Source organism: Myxine glutinosa, chromosome 12 (assembly GCF_964187855.1).
Source record: "Myxine glutinosa chromosome 12, kmMyxGlut1.1, whole genome shotgun sequence".
Taxonomy (NCBI): domain Eukaryota; kingdom Metazoa; phylum Chordata; class Myxini; order Myxiniformes; family Myxinidae; genus Myxine; species Myxine glutinosa.
This window is the reverse complement of record NC_136272.1, coordinates 89,564,885-89,581,608: the sequence shown is the minus strand read 5'-3', so window position 1 is coordinate 89,581,608 and position 16,724 is coordinate 89,564,885. Positions and strand designations below refer to the sequence as shown.

The 16,724-nt window shown below is 41.8% G+C and overlaps 1 protein-coding gene across 1 annotated transcript in view; it reads right to left on the bottom strand.

The window, feature by feature from the left end:
* LOC137437600 (sodium/calcium exchanger 3) overlaps positions 1-16,724 on the bottom strand; it is a 486,816-nt gene that overhangs the window by 438,981 nt on the left and 31,111 nt on the right. The window contains exon 2 of the mRNA XM_068132065.2: positions 8,094-9,926. Within this exon, the coding sequence (XP_067988166.2) occupies positions 8,094-9,926 (1,833 nt within the window). The remainder of the gene's footprint in view (positions 1-8,093; positions 9,927-16,724) is intronic.

The following is a 16,724-nucleotide window of genomic DNA, read 5'->3' as shown; positions in this document are numbered from 1 at the left end:
CATCATTTTAAAAATTATACAGGAGGAGGCGCTCCTATGGTGAAAATTTCGTGTGAATCGGATTTTAAAGGGAATAAACCGGCATGGTGTTGGGCTAGCGGCTAGGGTGCCGGCTTAGGATCCAAGGATCCTGGGTTCGAATCCCAGTCGATCGCTGAATTAACGCCAGGGGGGTTGACTCAGCCTGTCATCCTTCCGAGGTCGGCAAATTGAGTACCAGTTCACTGGTAATTCCCTGCTTGTCGTAAAAGGCAACAAACAGGGTTGGCGGCAGGAAGGGCATCCGGCCGTAAAACATTGCTTCAAAAAGGGGACCAAAAAACAACAACAACCACGGTCCCCGAAAAGGCCAACCCCCGCTTTGCGGGGAAAAATGGCCTCTAAACGGTGGGTTTGTTTTAAACCGGCAAAATGCTGGCAGAAGGGACATACATACATGCAGACACCGGACGGAGAGACAAACGCCGTTCCAGATGGCATTGCCCAATGTGCTACTCCTTAAAAATTACATCAGGTGCATCGTTTGTCCGAATTACTTCGTGTGTCTCATTGTATATCATGTTAGAAGGTAAAGCGAACGAACACACACACACACACACACACACACACACACACACACACACACACACACACACACACACACACACACACACACACACACACACACACACACACACACACACACGTTGTGTTCTCTTATCCACATTTCATTCCTTCCCAGTCTGTGCTTGCCTGTAATGGCGACGCATCAATCATTCCGTCTGTGTATCTCAATTTACCAGGTCATTCACATCTTCAAACCAATAGCTTTCCTACTCAATTTTGTTATTTTGCAAATATTTACTGCCAAGCAACTATGTATCCCTTTTACAAACTCTTCCCAGGAGGTACCTTTTCATGACGTTTATTTCTGCGTCATCCATCCACCAGGAGCCCCTTTTGCTGACGTGGTTGAAATTGCGCTGTACCTATAGCGATCCTAACAATAGCTGACACATTCAATTGGACCAGAGAAGTCCTTCCCAAAATAATAAATTAACGTTCCTTTTCTGTTACAACTCCACTCAAAAAATTCATGAAGTTCTGATTTTAATCGTCGATTGCAAACCTATCAATCCACCATAAACACTTGTTTACACCTGGTACTGTGGCAGAGCGATATTTCCCTCCTAATGGAATGCAGGTACCACAAACAACAAAACGTCATTAAAATTAAACTACTCGTGTACAATCTTTCATTGTCCACAATCGGAATATCGTGTAACCTCCAAATGCGATTTTATTTTGGCAGTATGACGTCATACACTTCCACTTTCCAAAATAAACTTCTTTTTTTAATGGAATAAAAGTCAAGTCCCAAAAACAGAGATGCTATTCCGATATGTCAGTTATCGAATATCTCACTTTTAAAAAGAAAAACTATGATGAAGCAGTATGGGCTGACAGGATGGCCTACAGGTAAGCGCACACACCTCCAAGCTGTCTAACCTGGGTGTGAATCCCGACCCAGCTATAAACTGTCATCCGGTGTTTCACAGGCAGGACGATTCATCAATGTGTGCTATCCCTCGGCTAGAAGTTAAGCCGGGCGTCCCATCTGCCGACATTTGTTGGTGGACGTTAAAGATCCCACGGTGTCCTTCATGAAGAGTAGGTGTGCTATCACCGACATCCTGAACAAATTACAAATTCCTGCCTTAGCCTACAGGGGGCACTGCATAAGCGGCACAGCCCCATACTACCCTGCAGCCTTGTGCTACATACAAATGAAGAAGAATAGTGAAGCAGCAAATTGAAATGTAACTTCAATTAATTTGCTATCAATTAGTGTAGGCAGCCATGTCTTGTCCATGATTGGATGAAACGCATGATATGTCACAGACTACAAAAATAAATATTTCTCATAGAATTGTGGACAAGACACGTATGCCTTCGGAAGTTCATTGTAGTTACATTTCCTGTTCAAATTTGGCATACGTTTCACACAAGGACCTGGAGTGTCAAAATTGAATACAGTACTCATCATATCTTTAGTCATTGTCAATTTTTGCAAATTCAGTTTTGGTTCACTTTCATTAAAAAGGTGATCATAAATAGTGTGTAAATATAACTCTTGGAATATTCAAGATGTCAGAAAACGAAGGACCAATTGTCTATTATATGTGCATGTAGAGGGAGAGGGAAAGGGTTGAAATTGAAAAAAAATTTAAGAGAAAAGGGGAACACATGACAGACACATGGATAAACTAGAACGGGCACTCGGTAGAGCGCATACCTTCGCCGCAGCTACTGTTCTGTACTTGGCATGGGAGTGTAGGGAACAGAACAGTGAACAGTTTGGTGCTGATTTCATGCAAATCGGATAAGAATTGACCGAGTTATGACAAAAAACGCACATTTTGCAAGGTCGTGACCCCCCTGACCTTTGACCCCCAACCGCTAACAAGGGTAATGTCTTCACTGGGTCATGTCGTATATCACAAGATCGGGCATTGAATTCTGAACATTTTGGCATTAGTTGCATGCCAATTGGATAAAAATTGACCGCGCTATGGTAAAAATACGATTTTGACCTTTTCGTGACCTTGACCTTGACCTTTGACCCGATTGCTCCCAAAATCTAATCAAATGTGTCCCGTATAATAACCAATCATCCCACCAAATTTCATGCAATTCGGTTGAATACTTTTTGAGTTATGCGATTAACATACACACACACAGACATACAAATAAATACACAGCGATCAAAACATAACCTTCCGCTTTTGCGAAGGTAATAAATACACAGCGATCAAAACATAACCTTCCGCTTTTGCGAAGGTAATAAATACACAGCGATCAAAACATAACCTTCCGCTTTTGCGAAGGTAATAAATACACAGCGATCAAAACATAACCTTCCGCTTTTGCGAAGGTAATTAACCTGAAATTGCAGACAGAATTATTTATTTTATCTGAGAAGCTAAACGAATCTTCTTCTTCTTTAGTACCTCAAACTTTATGTGAAATGCGATCGATTTTTAAAAATCAGAATTTGAGCAAATCTGTTTCATTCGTCTGTTAATATGCCTCCCCGATTGACAAATCTGCAATTTGAATTTCATTTGAGGTTGAAATGATTGCGGGAGATCGCGTTATAGTGATGACGTCTTGGATGGACATCCTCTTCTTCAGTCGCTCATAACTTTGAGTGAAATACGATCGAGTTAAAAATAGTCAGAATTTGAGCAAATCTGTTTCATTCGTTTGTTAATATGCCTCATCTCTTGACAAATCTGCAATTATAATTTTTTTTGAGGTTGAAATGATCGCGGGAGATTGCGTTATAGTGATGACGTCCTGGATGGACATCTTCTTCTTCAGTCGCGCATAACTTTGAGTGAAATACGATCGAGTTAAAAATAGTCAGAATTTGAGCAAATCTGTTTCATTCGTTTGTTAATATGCCTCATCTATTGTCAAATCTGCAATTATAATTTTTTTTGAGGTTGAAATGATCGCGGGAGATCGCGTTATAGTGATGACGTCCTGGATGGACATCTTCTTCTTCAGTCGCTCATAACTTTGAGTGAAATACGATCGAGTTAAAAATAGTCAGAATTTGAGCAAATCTGTTTCCCAAAATCTAATCAAATGTGTCCCGTATAATAACCAATCATCCCACCAAATTTCATGCAATTCGGTTGAATACTTTTTGAGTTATGCGATTAACATACACACACACAGACATACAAATAAATACACAGCGATCAAAACATAACCTTCCGCTTTTGCGAAGGTAACAAAGAAAAAGGAAGAAGGGATGGAAAATGAAGAGTGGAGAGAGAAATGAAAGAAGTTTGAGAGGAGAGGTGAAAGAAGTGGAAGTGGCCAAAAATATTGCCAAAAACATTGGCACCCTTGCACCTTTTCAAATAATTCACCATTTCTTCCAGAAAATTACTTTCATTAAAAAATATTTTGGTATCCACAAATGCATTTCTTTGGTTTGCAGTGGAACAAAACAAAAAAAGCTGAAAAAATTACAAAAGCTCAGCTTATTCCACACAGAAATCCGAAAATGGCCCGGACAATATTATTGGCACCTTTTAGAATTTGTTAGAAATAATTAGATTTCAAGAAGGTGATTCTCCTTTGCTTTGGAAGTGAACTCACCTGAGGTGAGTTGCAGGTACCTGCAATATAAAAATCACTCGTTCCACCAGTTTGAATGGGGAAAAGGAGTCATTCTGCTGTTTTGTGTCACTGTGTGTACTGAAATGAGCTTGGAGAAAAGAAAGAAAATCAGAGACTTGTCTGAGGAGGTCAGACACAATATTGTAGCCAAGCATGGGCAAACTCAAGGCTCGAAGTCCATCTCCAGAGACCTTGATGTTCCTGTGTCCGCCGTATGGAATATTATCAGGAAGTTTAAAGGGCCACAGACACAGAAAATCATGTTTGATTTAATTAATAGATATTGCTTCACTTAACACTTAATCGTCCTTTTTTTTGAATAAATATCACTCGATTGGCCCCCCACCACCCAAAAAACGGCGATTTGATTGCTCATGTGACTGGCTACGTCATCGAGGGAATTTTTGTTGCTGCTGGTAGTTTTTAATAATGATTTTGACAATCAGAAGATTCTTGGTCAGGCAGTTATCATTGCGTGCTGAGAAACCTTTCCCTCGATTACATCACACAGGTGACATCATGAATGAACATCACGATTTTAGGGGCGGGACTCCACTACCAGCTAAAAACTACCAGCAGCAACAAAAATTCCCTCGATGATGTAGCCAGTCACATGAGCAATCAAATCGCCGTTTTTTGGGTGGCGGGGGCCAATCGAGTGATATTTATTCAAAAAAAGGACGATTAAGTGTTAAGTGAAGCAATATCTATTAATTAAACCAAACATAATTTTCTATGTCTGTGATCCACTGTAGCCAACCTCCCTGGACGTGGCTGCAAGAGAAAGCTTGGTCGAAGATTGCAGCGAAGGATTGTTCGAACGGTGGAGAAAGCACCTCAATCAACTGCCAAACAGATTCAAGCTGACCTTCAGACACAAGCTACGACTTGCACCTGAAACTCAATGAAAGGGGGTTTTATGGTAGCAGACACAGGAGGACCCCACTGCCGAGAAAGCCCGACTGGACTTTTCCACAACACACCTGAACAATCCAAAATCCTTCTGGGAGAATGTCCCGTGGACAGATGAGAACAAATTAGAGCTATTTGGTAAAGCACATCATCTCTATGTTTACAGAAAACAAAATGAAGCCTTCAAAGAAAAGAACATCTTCCCTACAGTCAAACATCGAGGAGGTTCAGTGATGTTTTGGGGTTGCTGTGCTGCATCTGGCACTGGGTGCCTTGAATGTGAGCATGGCATCATGAAATCAGAAGATTACCAAGGAATTTGGGTTGCAATGTTCAACCTAGTGTCATAAAGCTGGGTCTCTGTCGAAGGTGCTGGGTCTTGCAGCAGGACAATGACCCCAAACACACTTCAAAAAAAGCACCCAGGAATGGTTCAAGACAAAACGCTGGACTGTTCTGAAGTGGCCAGCAATGATTCGAGGTCTAAACCCATTGAACACATGTGGGGAGATCTGAAAACAGCAGTTGGGATAAGGCACCCTTCAATTCTGGGAGAACTGGAGCAGTTTGCACAAGAAGAGTGGGCCAAACTGCCAGTAGAGAGATGTAGGAAGCTCATTCATGGCTATAGGAAGCGCTTGACTGGAGCTATTTTGTCCAAAGTCTGTGCCACCAAATATTAAGTATAGGGTGTCAATAATTTTGTCAATGCCATTTCTATTTATTTTCTGATTTAAAAGGATATATTAAGTTCTTAATCAAACAAAGGTTCTGTCATATTAATAGTGAAATAATTGTGGAGACGAAATACTTTTGCAATTTAAAAACTTATTTTCAGAGAAATTTTCGACTTATTTGAAAAAAGTGCAAGGGTGCCAATATTTTTGGCCACGACTATATGGATCGGAGGTATGGGTCAGAGGTCAAAAATTCCACCATACATGCACAGGTAATAAAAAGATAGCCCCTGACGCTCCGTGACTCGGGTGAGGCCAATCCCCACCTTTGAACACGATTTGGTTTCTGAGTGAAAACACCGTGTGTTTAACCGTTCTTGAGTGGAGCTGGTGTGTATCAGATATGAACATGATACACACTCAGCAATTAGGGACGTTGATAAGTAGTGCTAAAGCTCAGTGTCAGCTGTTGTCCTTTGCAAGTTCCATCAGTGCAAATCATAACTTGTAGTTATGAACACTGAAAGGTTTGAAAATGGTTCAAATTACAGTCTGGTGCGGATATAAAAACCAAGCAGAGTTTGAGAGAATCACAGAATACTTTTACTCAGTAATGAGCAGTTGTGAAGTGTCCAGGTCATAAACACCGTTGGAGCACACGGTCATCATTCCATTTCTCCCAGCACAGCTTACAAGCACACACTCTTGGGCTCAGACATCATTTTTAAATGTGTAAAAGTCATAGTGCCTCAGCAGGTAAATAAATACCTGCGCTGTTAGCAGAACATTGGGTACCAATGACAGGTGCTGAACGTTTCCTTGCCTGAGAACAAACCCGAGAAGGGTCGCTACTCTGTCACAGAATCCTGCAGGTCTGAGAAGGAATTTGACAGGAGCACCGGCGCACAATGGCTTACTCTTTTCGAGAGTCACCCTTAACATCTACCAGCAAATGCACAACTATCGGGGATGCCTCTTCACGGTGGTTGTACCCCCCCCCAATGCAAGTTGAGGGCCAAATCTTCCCCCTTCTTCCCTGCTGCCCGGATTCGTTAGGACAGCACAGTGACGGTCAGACTGTCAATCGGTCCCCATGGACCGACCCTTTCCCTCGTGTCTCTCTCTGTCTGTCTCTTTTTATGTCTATGTCTCTTTTTATGTCTCTCTCTAACTTTCTCTAACTCTGGCGTGGCCCTGACTTTGTGAAGGTGGGGTAAACCATCCTGGATGTGGGAGATCTCTGGGTCGCTCCTGGGAGATCGATCAGCTGTCTCCGTGCTGCGGACTTGTTCGAGAGAACTCTCTAGGGCTATACAACAGCAACAGCAACAACCACCAGAAAATGCTGGCAGAGCAAAACCAATACTGGCGTTGAAGCATTCTTCATGGTCACACCGCCTGAACTATTTATTAAAATCAAAGACTTACCAAACGATTATTTGAATACTTTCCAGACGTATGTCAAGTTCTGGAACAAAGATCCATATGCGATGCAAGTAACCTTCTTTTCTTGTTGTGCAGGATTAGCCGAGCATCCGTTGACATTCCACAAAAATACGTCCCCAAATAACACCTCGTGTCGGATACAAAGACTGCATACCTTGGTGTAACAATCCATCACATGGCCATGCAGGTCCAATCAGTTTCACGTGGCCTGACATTTCAGCAACACGTGATCCACGTGGAATAAAATTGCCTGTGTTGTTGTGCTTTGGGGTTTCAGTCCCTGACGGATCAAATTGTGTCAGTGCTCGCGGAATGATAAAAATGTGACATGGTAAACATTTATTGTACTCGAGTCAATAAATGAATTTATCTAAGGGTCACACATTTGTTTCCTCATTACATAAAAGGAGAAAAATGATATTAACACCACCTCCCCCCACCCCCTACTCGCCCGACCCCTCTATGCACCTCTACGCAACCTGCCCACCCGGTTCTCAACAACAGGAAGGTAGTCTGATTGTAACCTGTTTTTCATGCAATAACCTTTGCATGCTTCGCTGTATGTGCACCCCAACCTGCCTGCTGGTACAGATTTGATAATGCCATCATCGGTAATGACGTCACCAACGATGACGTCACAATTGGCATTTACAGCACAGCATGCATCAGATATGAAGCAAGATCCCCTGCTCAGGTAAAAATGCATCGTTCCATCGATTCAGTACATTGATGTTTATATTCAGTACATTGATATAATAAATAAGCCCCAAACCAAGCAAGGCCACATTTGCATTAAAAAAAATACAACCAATATCACCGCCGAATATGAACAACAAGCAGGAGAAAGAAAAATAGGAAATCAACAAAGGAGCAAGGACTTACACAGTCTCGTCGTTTTGGAACTCCAGCTCGCCAAATGAGTCTTCAAAATCATCACCACCTCCCTTAGCTGTACCCTCAATGGTCTTGTATGGAACAATGACTGTGCCTCGTGCACCCGACGTCCTGAGCACTCGCACTTCCATGAGACCGATGCTCTCACTCACATGACACGTTTTGTCCTCGAACGTGAAGATTCCTGCATGATCATCGTCGAAGATGGTCACCGTCGCTACGTAAGGTGCAACAAGTTGCGCAAGAGGTCGAATAAGGCCAGCACCACCATCATTTGGTCCAAAAGCATTCGGCTCGAGACTCGTGTGTAGGTCATAGAGGCGAACAAAGAAGTGCTCATCCTCTTCAAAGATGTCATCATCAATTATTCCGATGCTGATCTCACGCTGTGTCTCACCAGGTTTGAATGTGACCGATCCTTCACTATACTCGTAGTCTGATCCCGCTTTGGCAGTCCCATCTTCGGTCTTGTATCTGACGCAAAGAGATTCTGACAGATCCCCGTCTCGCCGGACTATGGTGAGCACACACGAGCCGCAGTTTTCGAGACACACGTAGGAGCATGGGTCGAAGAAGACCTTGGCACAGAAATCATCAGTGGGAGAATGGTCCGAGACGTCGTGGAGGCTGGACTCCTTTCTCGCTTGGTCGGCCGCATGCTTCTTCAAGATATTTCCAGCACCAGTCATCATTCGCGTTGCTTGAATGCGGTAGAAGGCTCGACTCTTTTGCTGTTGTATTAGAGCCTGGTAGTTGGCCATTTCAACGAGCTGGTCCATGTCCTTCTCTGGATGCTTCTGTTTCAACTCTTTGAGGATTCGAATCATCTCACGACGGCTTTCACTTGCATTGTCGTTCTCCACCATCGAGGTAACCATCTCTTCAACTGCTGAAGCACTCATCTTGCCATCCATCTCAATTCCTGCCTTGGGCCTTTCACCTTCGGTCTCGATAATAATTCCTCGGTGATGTTGACTACGATATCTTTTGTACATGTACTTGTAGAAGAGTAGACGTCGGTCGGCCACCCATGCCAATGTCACACACAATGGGAAGAAGAGGAAAGTGATAAGAGCCTCCCATATTTCCACAACACCAGGTGAAATTTGGCTTACAATGAGATAGAGCCAAATGTATGCGAAAATGCTGCAAGCAGAGGTCACGAAGAAGACACGCAAGTGTTTTATCTTGCGCGTTTCACCCTCTGGAATGGAATATACACAAATGGCAATGATCATGAACATATTGAAAGCTGCACTACCAACAATGGTGCTAGGTCCCAACAAACCCGCCTCGAAGCCGTGTCCGCAAATTTCGATAATGGACAACAAAATCTCTGGCGCAGACGAGCCAAGTGCCATCAGAGTCAAGTTTGACACCGTTTCATTCCAAATGCGAACGGAGGTCTTTGTCGTCTCACCATTTTGCCTTTTGATGGTGATCTCGCGCTCCTGGGACGAGATCACCTCGATCGAGGCCATGAAACGATCAGCCACGATCGATACACCAAGAAACATGTAAATCAATGCTACAAAGTACACAATGGCACGAGCCACCTTGTCACCGAGGGAAGGATTTTCTGGGTACCACACTGGAAGTAGAACTCCGTCTTTGCATTTGGTCGCGATTTTGCAGACTTTGGAAGTGTTTGCTGAGCTCGTACGCTCTTGTCTTGCAGACGGACCAGCCTGCACGCTAAAAATGATTGCTGCCCATAGCAGAAATGTCACACAGCAAGAGCAGCACCATCTGCAACGTGTGGTGAACCCCATCGCTGGGACAAATAAAGTTGTCTGGGTGAGCTGAGACTTGATTCTGCCACTGTTGAAAAAAAAAACATTATTGTCGTTTACCACAAATTGTTCACAAAATGGTGGTGATCTTATTGAAGAATCAGAGTAAGCAAAACACACCATCACAGTCATGTAGGTATATATGGTGCACATATGCAAAGGTGAATGAATAACAAACTAGAAAGGCACTCAGTAGAGCGCATATACCTCTGCCAGACTGAACAGTGTGTTTTTTAAACGACTGATAGGCCAGATCTGGCACTGGACCTGAACTAAAAACCAATTGCTTGTTCCTGTTGCCGAACCAACTCATCCACCTCGTTTTGTCATAAGGCATACACAACTTTTTGAAATATGTTATACTAGTAAAAAGTTGGTCAAAAATTATGGGTTGCAATAGTATATTCGACGGTGCAGCCTCGTGAGCATGCCTAAGTCTGAAGCTTTGGCCTTGTCAGGTGTGCTTATATCTTTATATATTTGACATCCTATGGATGTAATTTAACACTCGTTTTACCCTGCACACGTTGCACATCACATGGTGAATTTCACCTCCCTGCACCTTGTATCTATTGTTGTTGTTGTTGTTTTTTAAACCCTTGAGGATTGGTTTGCAAGCCACCGTCTACAATTCCAATGTTGGAGACATAATTAGTCTTTTGTGGAAAAGGTTTTTGAGTTTGTTTTATCCTCAATAATAGACCGAAATGAACACACATTTGTGTTAAAAGATTGGTCTTTAAAACCTCCCCTTATGAATGGGGACAGACATCTGTACAAACACACAAACTGACATTGGGTTTTATATGATAGATATCGTTTTGGTCCAATCACTCAAAGGTGAAGAATAGCTTTAATTTTTTTTTTAATTCTCGCATCTGGATCCGTATCTTCACTAAAATCTAATAATTCATCCTCGTCACACACCCAACCTCTCCACCAAATCTTGTCTGAATCCATCCACAACTTTGAGATATCCTGTTGACAAACAGACAAAGGTGAAAACATCATCTCCACCCACCTTCAGTGGCGTAGGTAACTAGAGCGCTCATAGAACATGATACCCTGCACAGTGCTTTAAATATATACTTCAATTTAAATAAAATTATGATTTTTTAAGATTGTGAAAAAAAAAAATCCAGAAGTTTTGCGCTATTGAAGCAGCCTTATACACCACCCTATTCAACATGTCCAAGTACTGCAAAATGGAAGGGTTTTGGAAGTGCCAAGAAGGCGATTTGTGTTATACACTGTTCAAGTATATAATTAAATTTCAATAAAATGATTTTTAAAAGTGTAAATAAATTAATTCTGGAATTTACCGCCATTGACACTGTCTTTTACACCACCCTATCCAACACGTTATTATTTTCAATTTTGTTTGACTGACAGACAGGCAGACAGAGTAAACACATCATCTCACTCTTGTCTGTGCATGTGTGTTCAGGACAAATTCAGAGACAATTAATGTAAAACTGCAAACTTGGCTTCCGATTCATGTACACAATATAACATTCAATTGAAATAAATTGTTCCTCGATCATATACTGACGTTTACAGACAGACAGATGGATGGACATGAACCAATTGCTTAACCCCACGTTTCACTTTCCGTGTACGAGGTAATATATCTGAGAAATGGAACAGACGATAAGGAAAGGTAGGTGAGAAACAAATAGGGTAGGTGATTCCGGGGAAAGAAGAGGGGAGAAGAAGAAAGCGACCTGAGAAAACAAGGGAGTCAACTTGGCTCAGATGAAAGGTTCCACAACGTCTTATAATGCTTGTCATATTCAATAAGCCAATTAAATCGAAAATTTTTAGGCAGTAGGTGATTCACAGGGTTTTGTGTAGTATTTGGTTCACCACATCAGGATCTATGACTTTCTGAACGAATATGCTGCTTGTACAATACATTTCACCTGCACATCCAAACGAACGCTCAAGGGTTATTCTACGCATGCACTCAACTAGCGTGCCATTATCTGTCCCATGCCGAGCTAATTCAGTGAAATAATATCCTTGAAAGCTGGACACGATTCTATTTTTGATCCAGTTTCCATTGCCTTTGTGTTTACGCCACAGTATCATCTTGGCATGTTAATTTCTCAACTTGAGAACATAGTGTCTTATGGATGCGTGTAGTGTATGCACACACCATTGAAAGGCGATCTGTAGTGCCGAATGAGGACTTTGCATCCTCCATCAGGTGAACTGGTGTATGTCGAAGTCGTAAAGTCCTCATTCAGTACTAAAGACCGTCCTACAGAGGGCAGCAGTGAGAGATAGCCGAAGAGAGTTAGAACATTCATTTATACACGATCTAATTAACTGCAAACAGAACATGCATTGCAAATCTCGTTCTTCAACAACAAAAAAGGGATTGTGTCATCCATGATGTAGCACGCGCTAATTGTACTGCACCAGGTGGGAGGTTTAGGCCAGGATGCCAACTCCAGACCAAACTGCTCAGAAAACAGCATATGGCTCTAATGTGTCCTTTATACTGATGAGGCAGAGGTTTAAACAATTTTTAGATCAAGAAGAAATTGCTCAGAAATTATTTTTTTGTATTAGTGACTGTCCCTATTCACCCGTAAAACGGGGTGAATAGGGACAGCCATAAAAATCCTATTTATTCCTATTTGACCCATATATGGGGTTAATAGGGACTATAAGTTGCTTTTTAAAAAAACAAGAGAACACTTTCAACCCAAATATCAACAAATCAGTATGGTTATCAATTTTCAGCGAAAAAAGTTTCCGAACTTTTTTTCAGTTTGTGTCCCTATTCACCTTGCTGTCCCTATTCCCCCCATTTTACAGTACCGTACATGCAAATCTTCCCAACTGCCCAAAAGAAACACCTGTTCCTTCTACATCAACTGTGCAGTTCCCTAGAGTTGAAAGTGCTCTTTTGGCTTAGTCTCTCACACTCAGACAAGGATTAGGACAACAAGAAATGCACGAGGAGTAATCACCCAGTGTCCTATTCCATGTCTCATGTAATAAATTAATGCCTGCCTTTTGTGAAAAGCTAAATTTTAAAACAACTTAAACTTTTGAAACTGAACAATCTTGTTTTAAAATGTTCCCCCCTTCCACGATAATGATGTCGGAACGAAAAACTGGTCCTCAGATTGTTCTCAAACCTTAAGGGTGATAAATTTAAACCGCTCATCTCCCTTAACAATTGCTTTGTCAGTAACCAAGCGCTGCATATTGATACAACTTGTTGAGGGCACAAATTTACCAGAGTGGGTCATGAAGCACATTGAAAAGATTAAGTGCTATTATGCTACGTAATAGTCAATTGTGCTGTGGATTAACTGCACTGAAAGCGTGGAGCACCAGTTGCTCTTTTGCCACAATGTCATGAATACACCATATTTTCTACCCCCTATTTTAGTTGGGCGACGCGGATGGTACTTTTACTCCGAATCAATACATGGCAGTAGTTAAATGAAACATTCAAATTATTCCACATACAGTATCAATAACACAGACACGACCAATTCCCACCGCGAGATGATACTTTTCCACCAAGACCCTGACCTCCCCGGGATGACCCCACCTTTGCATCACAAGTCGGCCATTATGAAATATCAACTTCCAATATAATCAATGCGATGACACGAGAGCTTAACTAAAGGTGGCATGAGCCAAAATAGAGGAAGCATTGCATCATATTAATGTTTTACTAACAAATGTCAACACTCGAATCTTTTTTTTTTTTTTTTTTTTTTTTTTTTAAAGGAAAAGAAAGAACAACAAGGAGTTTACATGAAGTGTTTACATACAGCTTGAAAAGTGAGGGATGAAGTCTTTTGGTAGGTAAAGATACATTCTCGACTCGTGAGAGCTAGAGTGGGCTCGAGCCAGCCCGGTCACATGCAAAATAGTGCCCACCTTCCAGGGCCTGGTCAAGGAGGCAATGAAATTACTTAGCATAAAGCATACTTGGAAGCCCAAAGGAAATGCATTCAGCCTACAAGTCCTTTAAACTTGATCTCCTGCATAAAAAGATGGTTCACTTGCTAAAATAATAAATATGGAAGTGGAAAACATTATTGCATCATTTGATTTGCTGTGCAGACTGAAGTCTATTCCATCTTCATACCAGAGATATATGTGAACTAGAATGGCAATCATCGACCGATATGCCTTCGCCCACATTATTACATAATTACACATACTTGTGCCAAGTTTGATTTAAATACATTCAGCTGTTCACAAGAATCACATTTTTACCTGACATGACCTCTGACCTTTGATGCCGAAATCTAATCAGTTCATCCTTTCATCGTAATATTATACTTGTACTAGATTTGGTCAAAATCCAAAGTTAACGCAATGACAGAGTTTTTACCGAACGGGACCGCTACCTTTTACCTCTTGCACCCATTTGTCTTTATATCATCATACATACTTGTACCAAGTTTGACTTTGTTCCCTTCAGCCGTTGAAATTGCCATTTGTCTTCAGCAGCCGAAAAGCCATTGAAATTGAAATAAAATAATGATTTTAAAGGTGGTATTTAAAAAATTCAAGTTTACCGCCGTTGATGCAGTGTCTCTTACACTACGTTATTTAACCACTTACATTAGTTATCTGTGCCTGTTTGTTTGTTTCCTTTATGATGTCGTTAAAAACAGTAAGTTTCCTGTTGGAATGTTTTTCAATTTCGTCTCTGCCAGGCAGGCAGGCAGAGTAAAAACAATTATCTCACTCCTCTGCGCAGTGCGATCAGGACAAATTCAGAGCCAAAGTACTGCTAAACTACACATTTTTTTCCAATTCGTGTTCAAAATAGAACATTCAATCAACACAAAGTTGCTCCTCAATGATGAACTGACGTTTTTAGCTGGACGGACAGACAGAAAGACGTCAACCAATTCCTTAACGCTTCGTGTGCGTGGGATAAAAAGAAGAATTCAACCTGTCAACTGTGGCTCGACCTCTACCGAAAAGACAAGGAAACTGACAGTGAAACTGCAATGGTACAAGAACAAAAGAGTATTTTGCAACTTCAGATCAAATGTTGATGTACCAGTGTTCAACAGATGGAGCATCATCAGCAATCTGAAGCGGGTGTGAGAAGACAATTCTGCGGCGATTCAAAGTACCGGTACTGTCTGGAATTACCTTCTGAATTTGGATTCTTCAAACACTGATCAAAAACTTGCCTTTTGAGCATCCTCAAAATCAAACTGTTCTCATCTGTGGATGAAACCTCATCTGATCAAAAGTTAGGGTGGTGCCTTCGAAGTGGGCTCTGGAGAACAAAGATTGGACAGAAAATCGATGGGACTCAGTGATTTCAGACAAGTCGAAGTTCTCACCTCGATAGCTTAGATGGCTCAACAATCAATTCAGTGATGTGATGGAGAGGAATTCAACACTGGCTGCAAGAAGAGTACTGTTCAACCTCTGCAGGGTCAGATGTTAGGGCAATGCACTTTCATCCATGGTGTGGGTCACCTTGATCTTTTCTCTGGAACAGTCAAAGCTCAAGACTATCAAAGTTGTGGAGTAGCATTCCAAGCCTTTAGCTATCCAGAATCAATTAGCAAATGCCTAAAACTGTCTTTTTCGCATAGAGCAACATCCCTACAACACAGCAAAATTGGTTTCAACACGTTAAAAAAACAAAACCTTTGTCATATCGTACTATATTTATTACAAATACACGTCTTTTCAGCTTTATTGAAGCACATTCCTCCAATAAAGGTGAAATGCTACCTGCCCAAAATCTGTATCCACACCATGTCAACCTGATGGAGAAGTTCAAGAGTATTCTTTTTTTGATCCTCTGGAAGTCTTCCCTACATGATTTCGAGTTAACCGCCTTTCAGTGCAAAAAAAAATAAATTGACCACCTAATGCTCTCCAAACCACTCTCCTATTTCCACTGCAGAGCTTTGCTAAACCTGCTGAAACATGTTCCCACTCTTCTCCTGCAATTCCTCTTTTTGTGTTGTGATGCATCAATTTGTTGCCATCCACAGTTTTCCCTTTAACCCACCCTGTCTGGTCATCTGTTGTCTCCTTTTCTTCTGCTCTTCTTGGAATCTCGACTTCCACATTAAAAAAAAATATAGAAAATAGAAGTTGCCACGAATGTGTCGATGGATACATCTCTGCCCATATTAGATGGCAAACCACTACTAAGCTTGATCTTGATTAAAGGTCATATGAAAAATAGTCACATGAGTAAAGAGAGAAAAGAGAAAAGCTCGAGAAAAGATCGAGGGAAGAGATCGAGAGAAGAGATCGAGAGGAGAGATCGAGAGGAGAGATCGAGAGGAGAGATCGAGAGGAGAGATCGAGAGGAGAGATCGAGAGGAGAGATCGAGAGAAGAGATCGAGAGAAGAGATCGAGAGAAGAGATCGAGAGAAGAGATCGAGAGAAGAGATCGAGAGAAGAGCTCGAGAGAAGAGCTCGAGAGAAGAGATCGAGAGAAGAGATCGAGAGAAGAGATCGAGAGAAGAGATCGAGAGAAGAGATCGAGAGGAGAGATCGCGAGAAGAGATCGAGAGGAGAGATCGCGAGAAGAGATCGAGAGAAGAGATCGAGAGAAGAGATCGAGAGAAGAGATCGAGAGAAGAGATCGAGAGAAGAGATCGAGAGAAGAGATCGAGGGAAGAGATGCGGGCAAGGGGGTTAAAAAGAGATCGAGAGAATAGCTCGAGAGAAGAGATCGAGGGAAGAGATCGAGGGAAGAGATCGAGGGAAGAGATCGAGGGAAGAGATCGAGGGAAGAGATCGAGGGAAGAGATCGAGGGAAGAGATCGAGGGAAGAGATCGAGGGAAGAGATCGAGGGA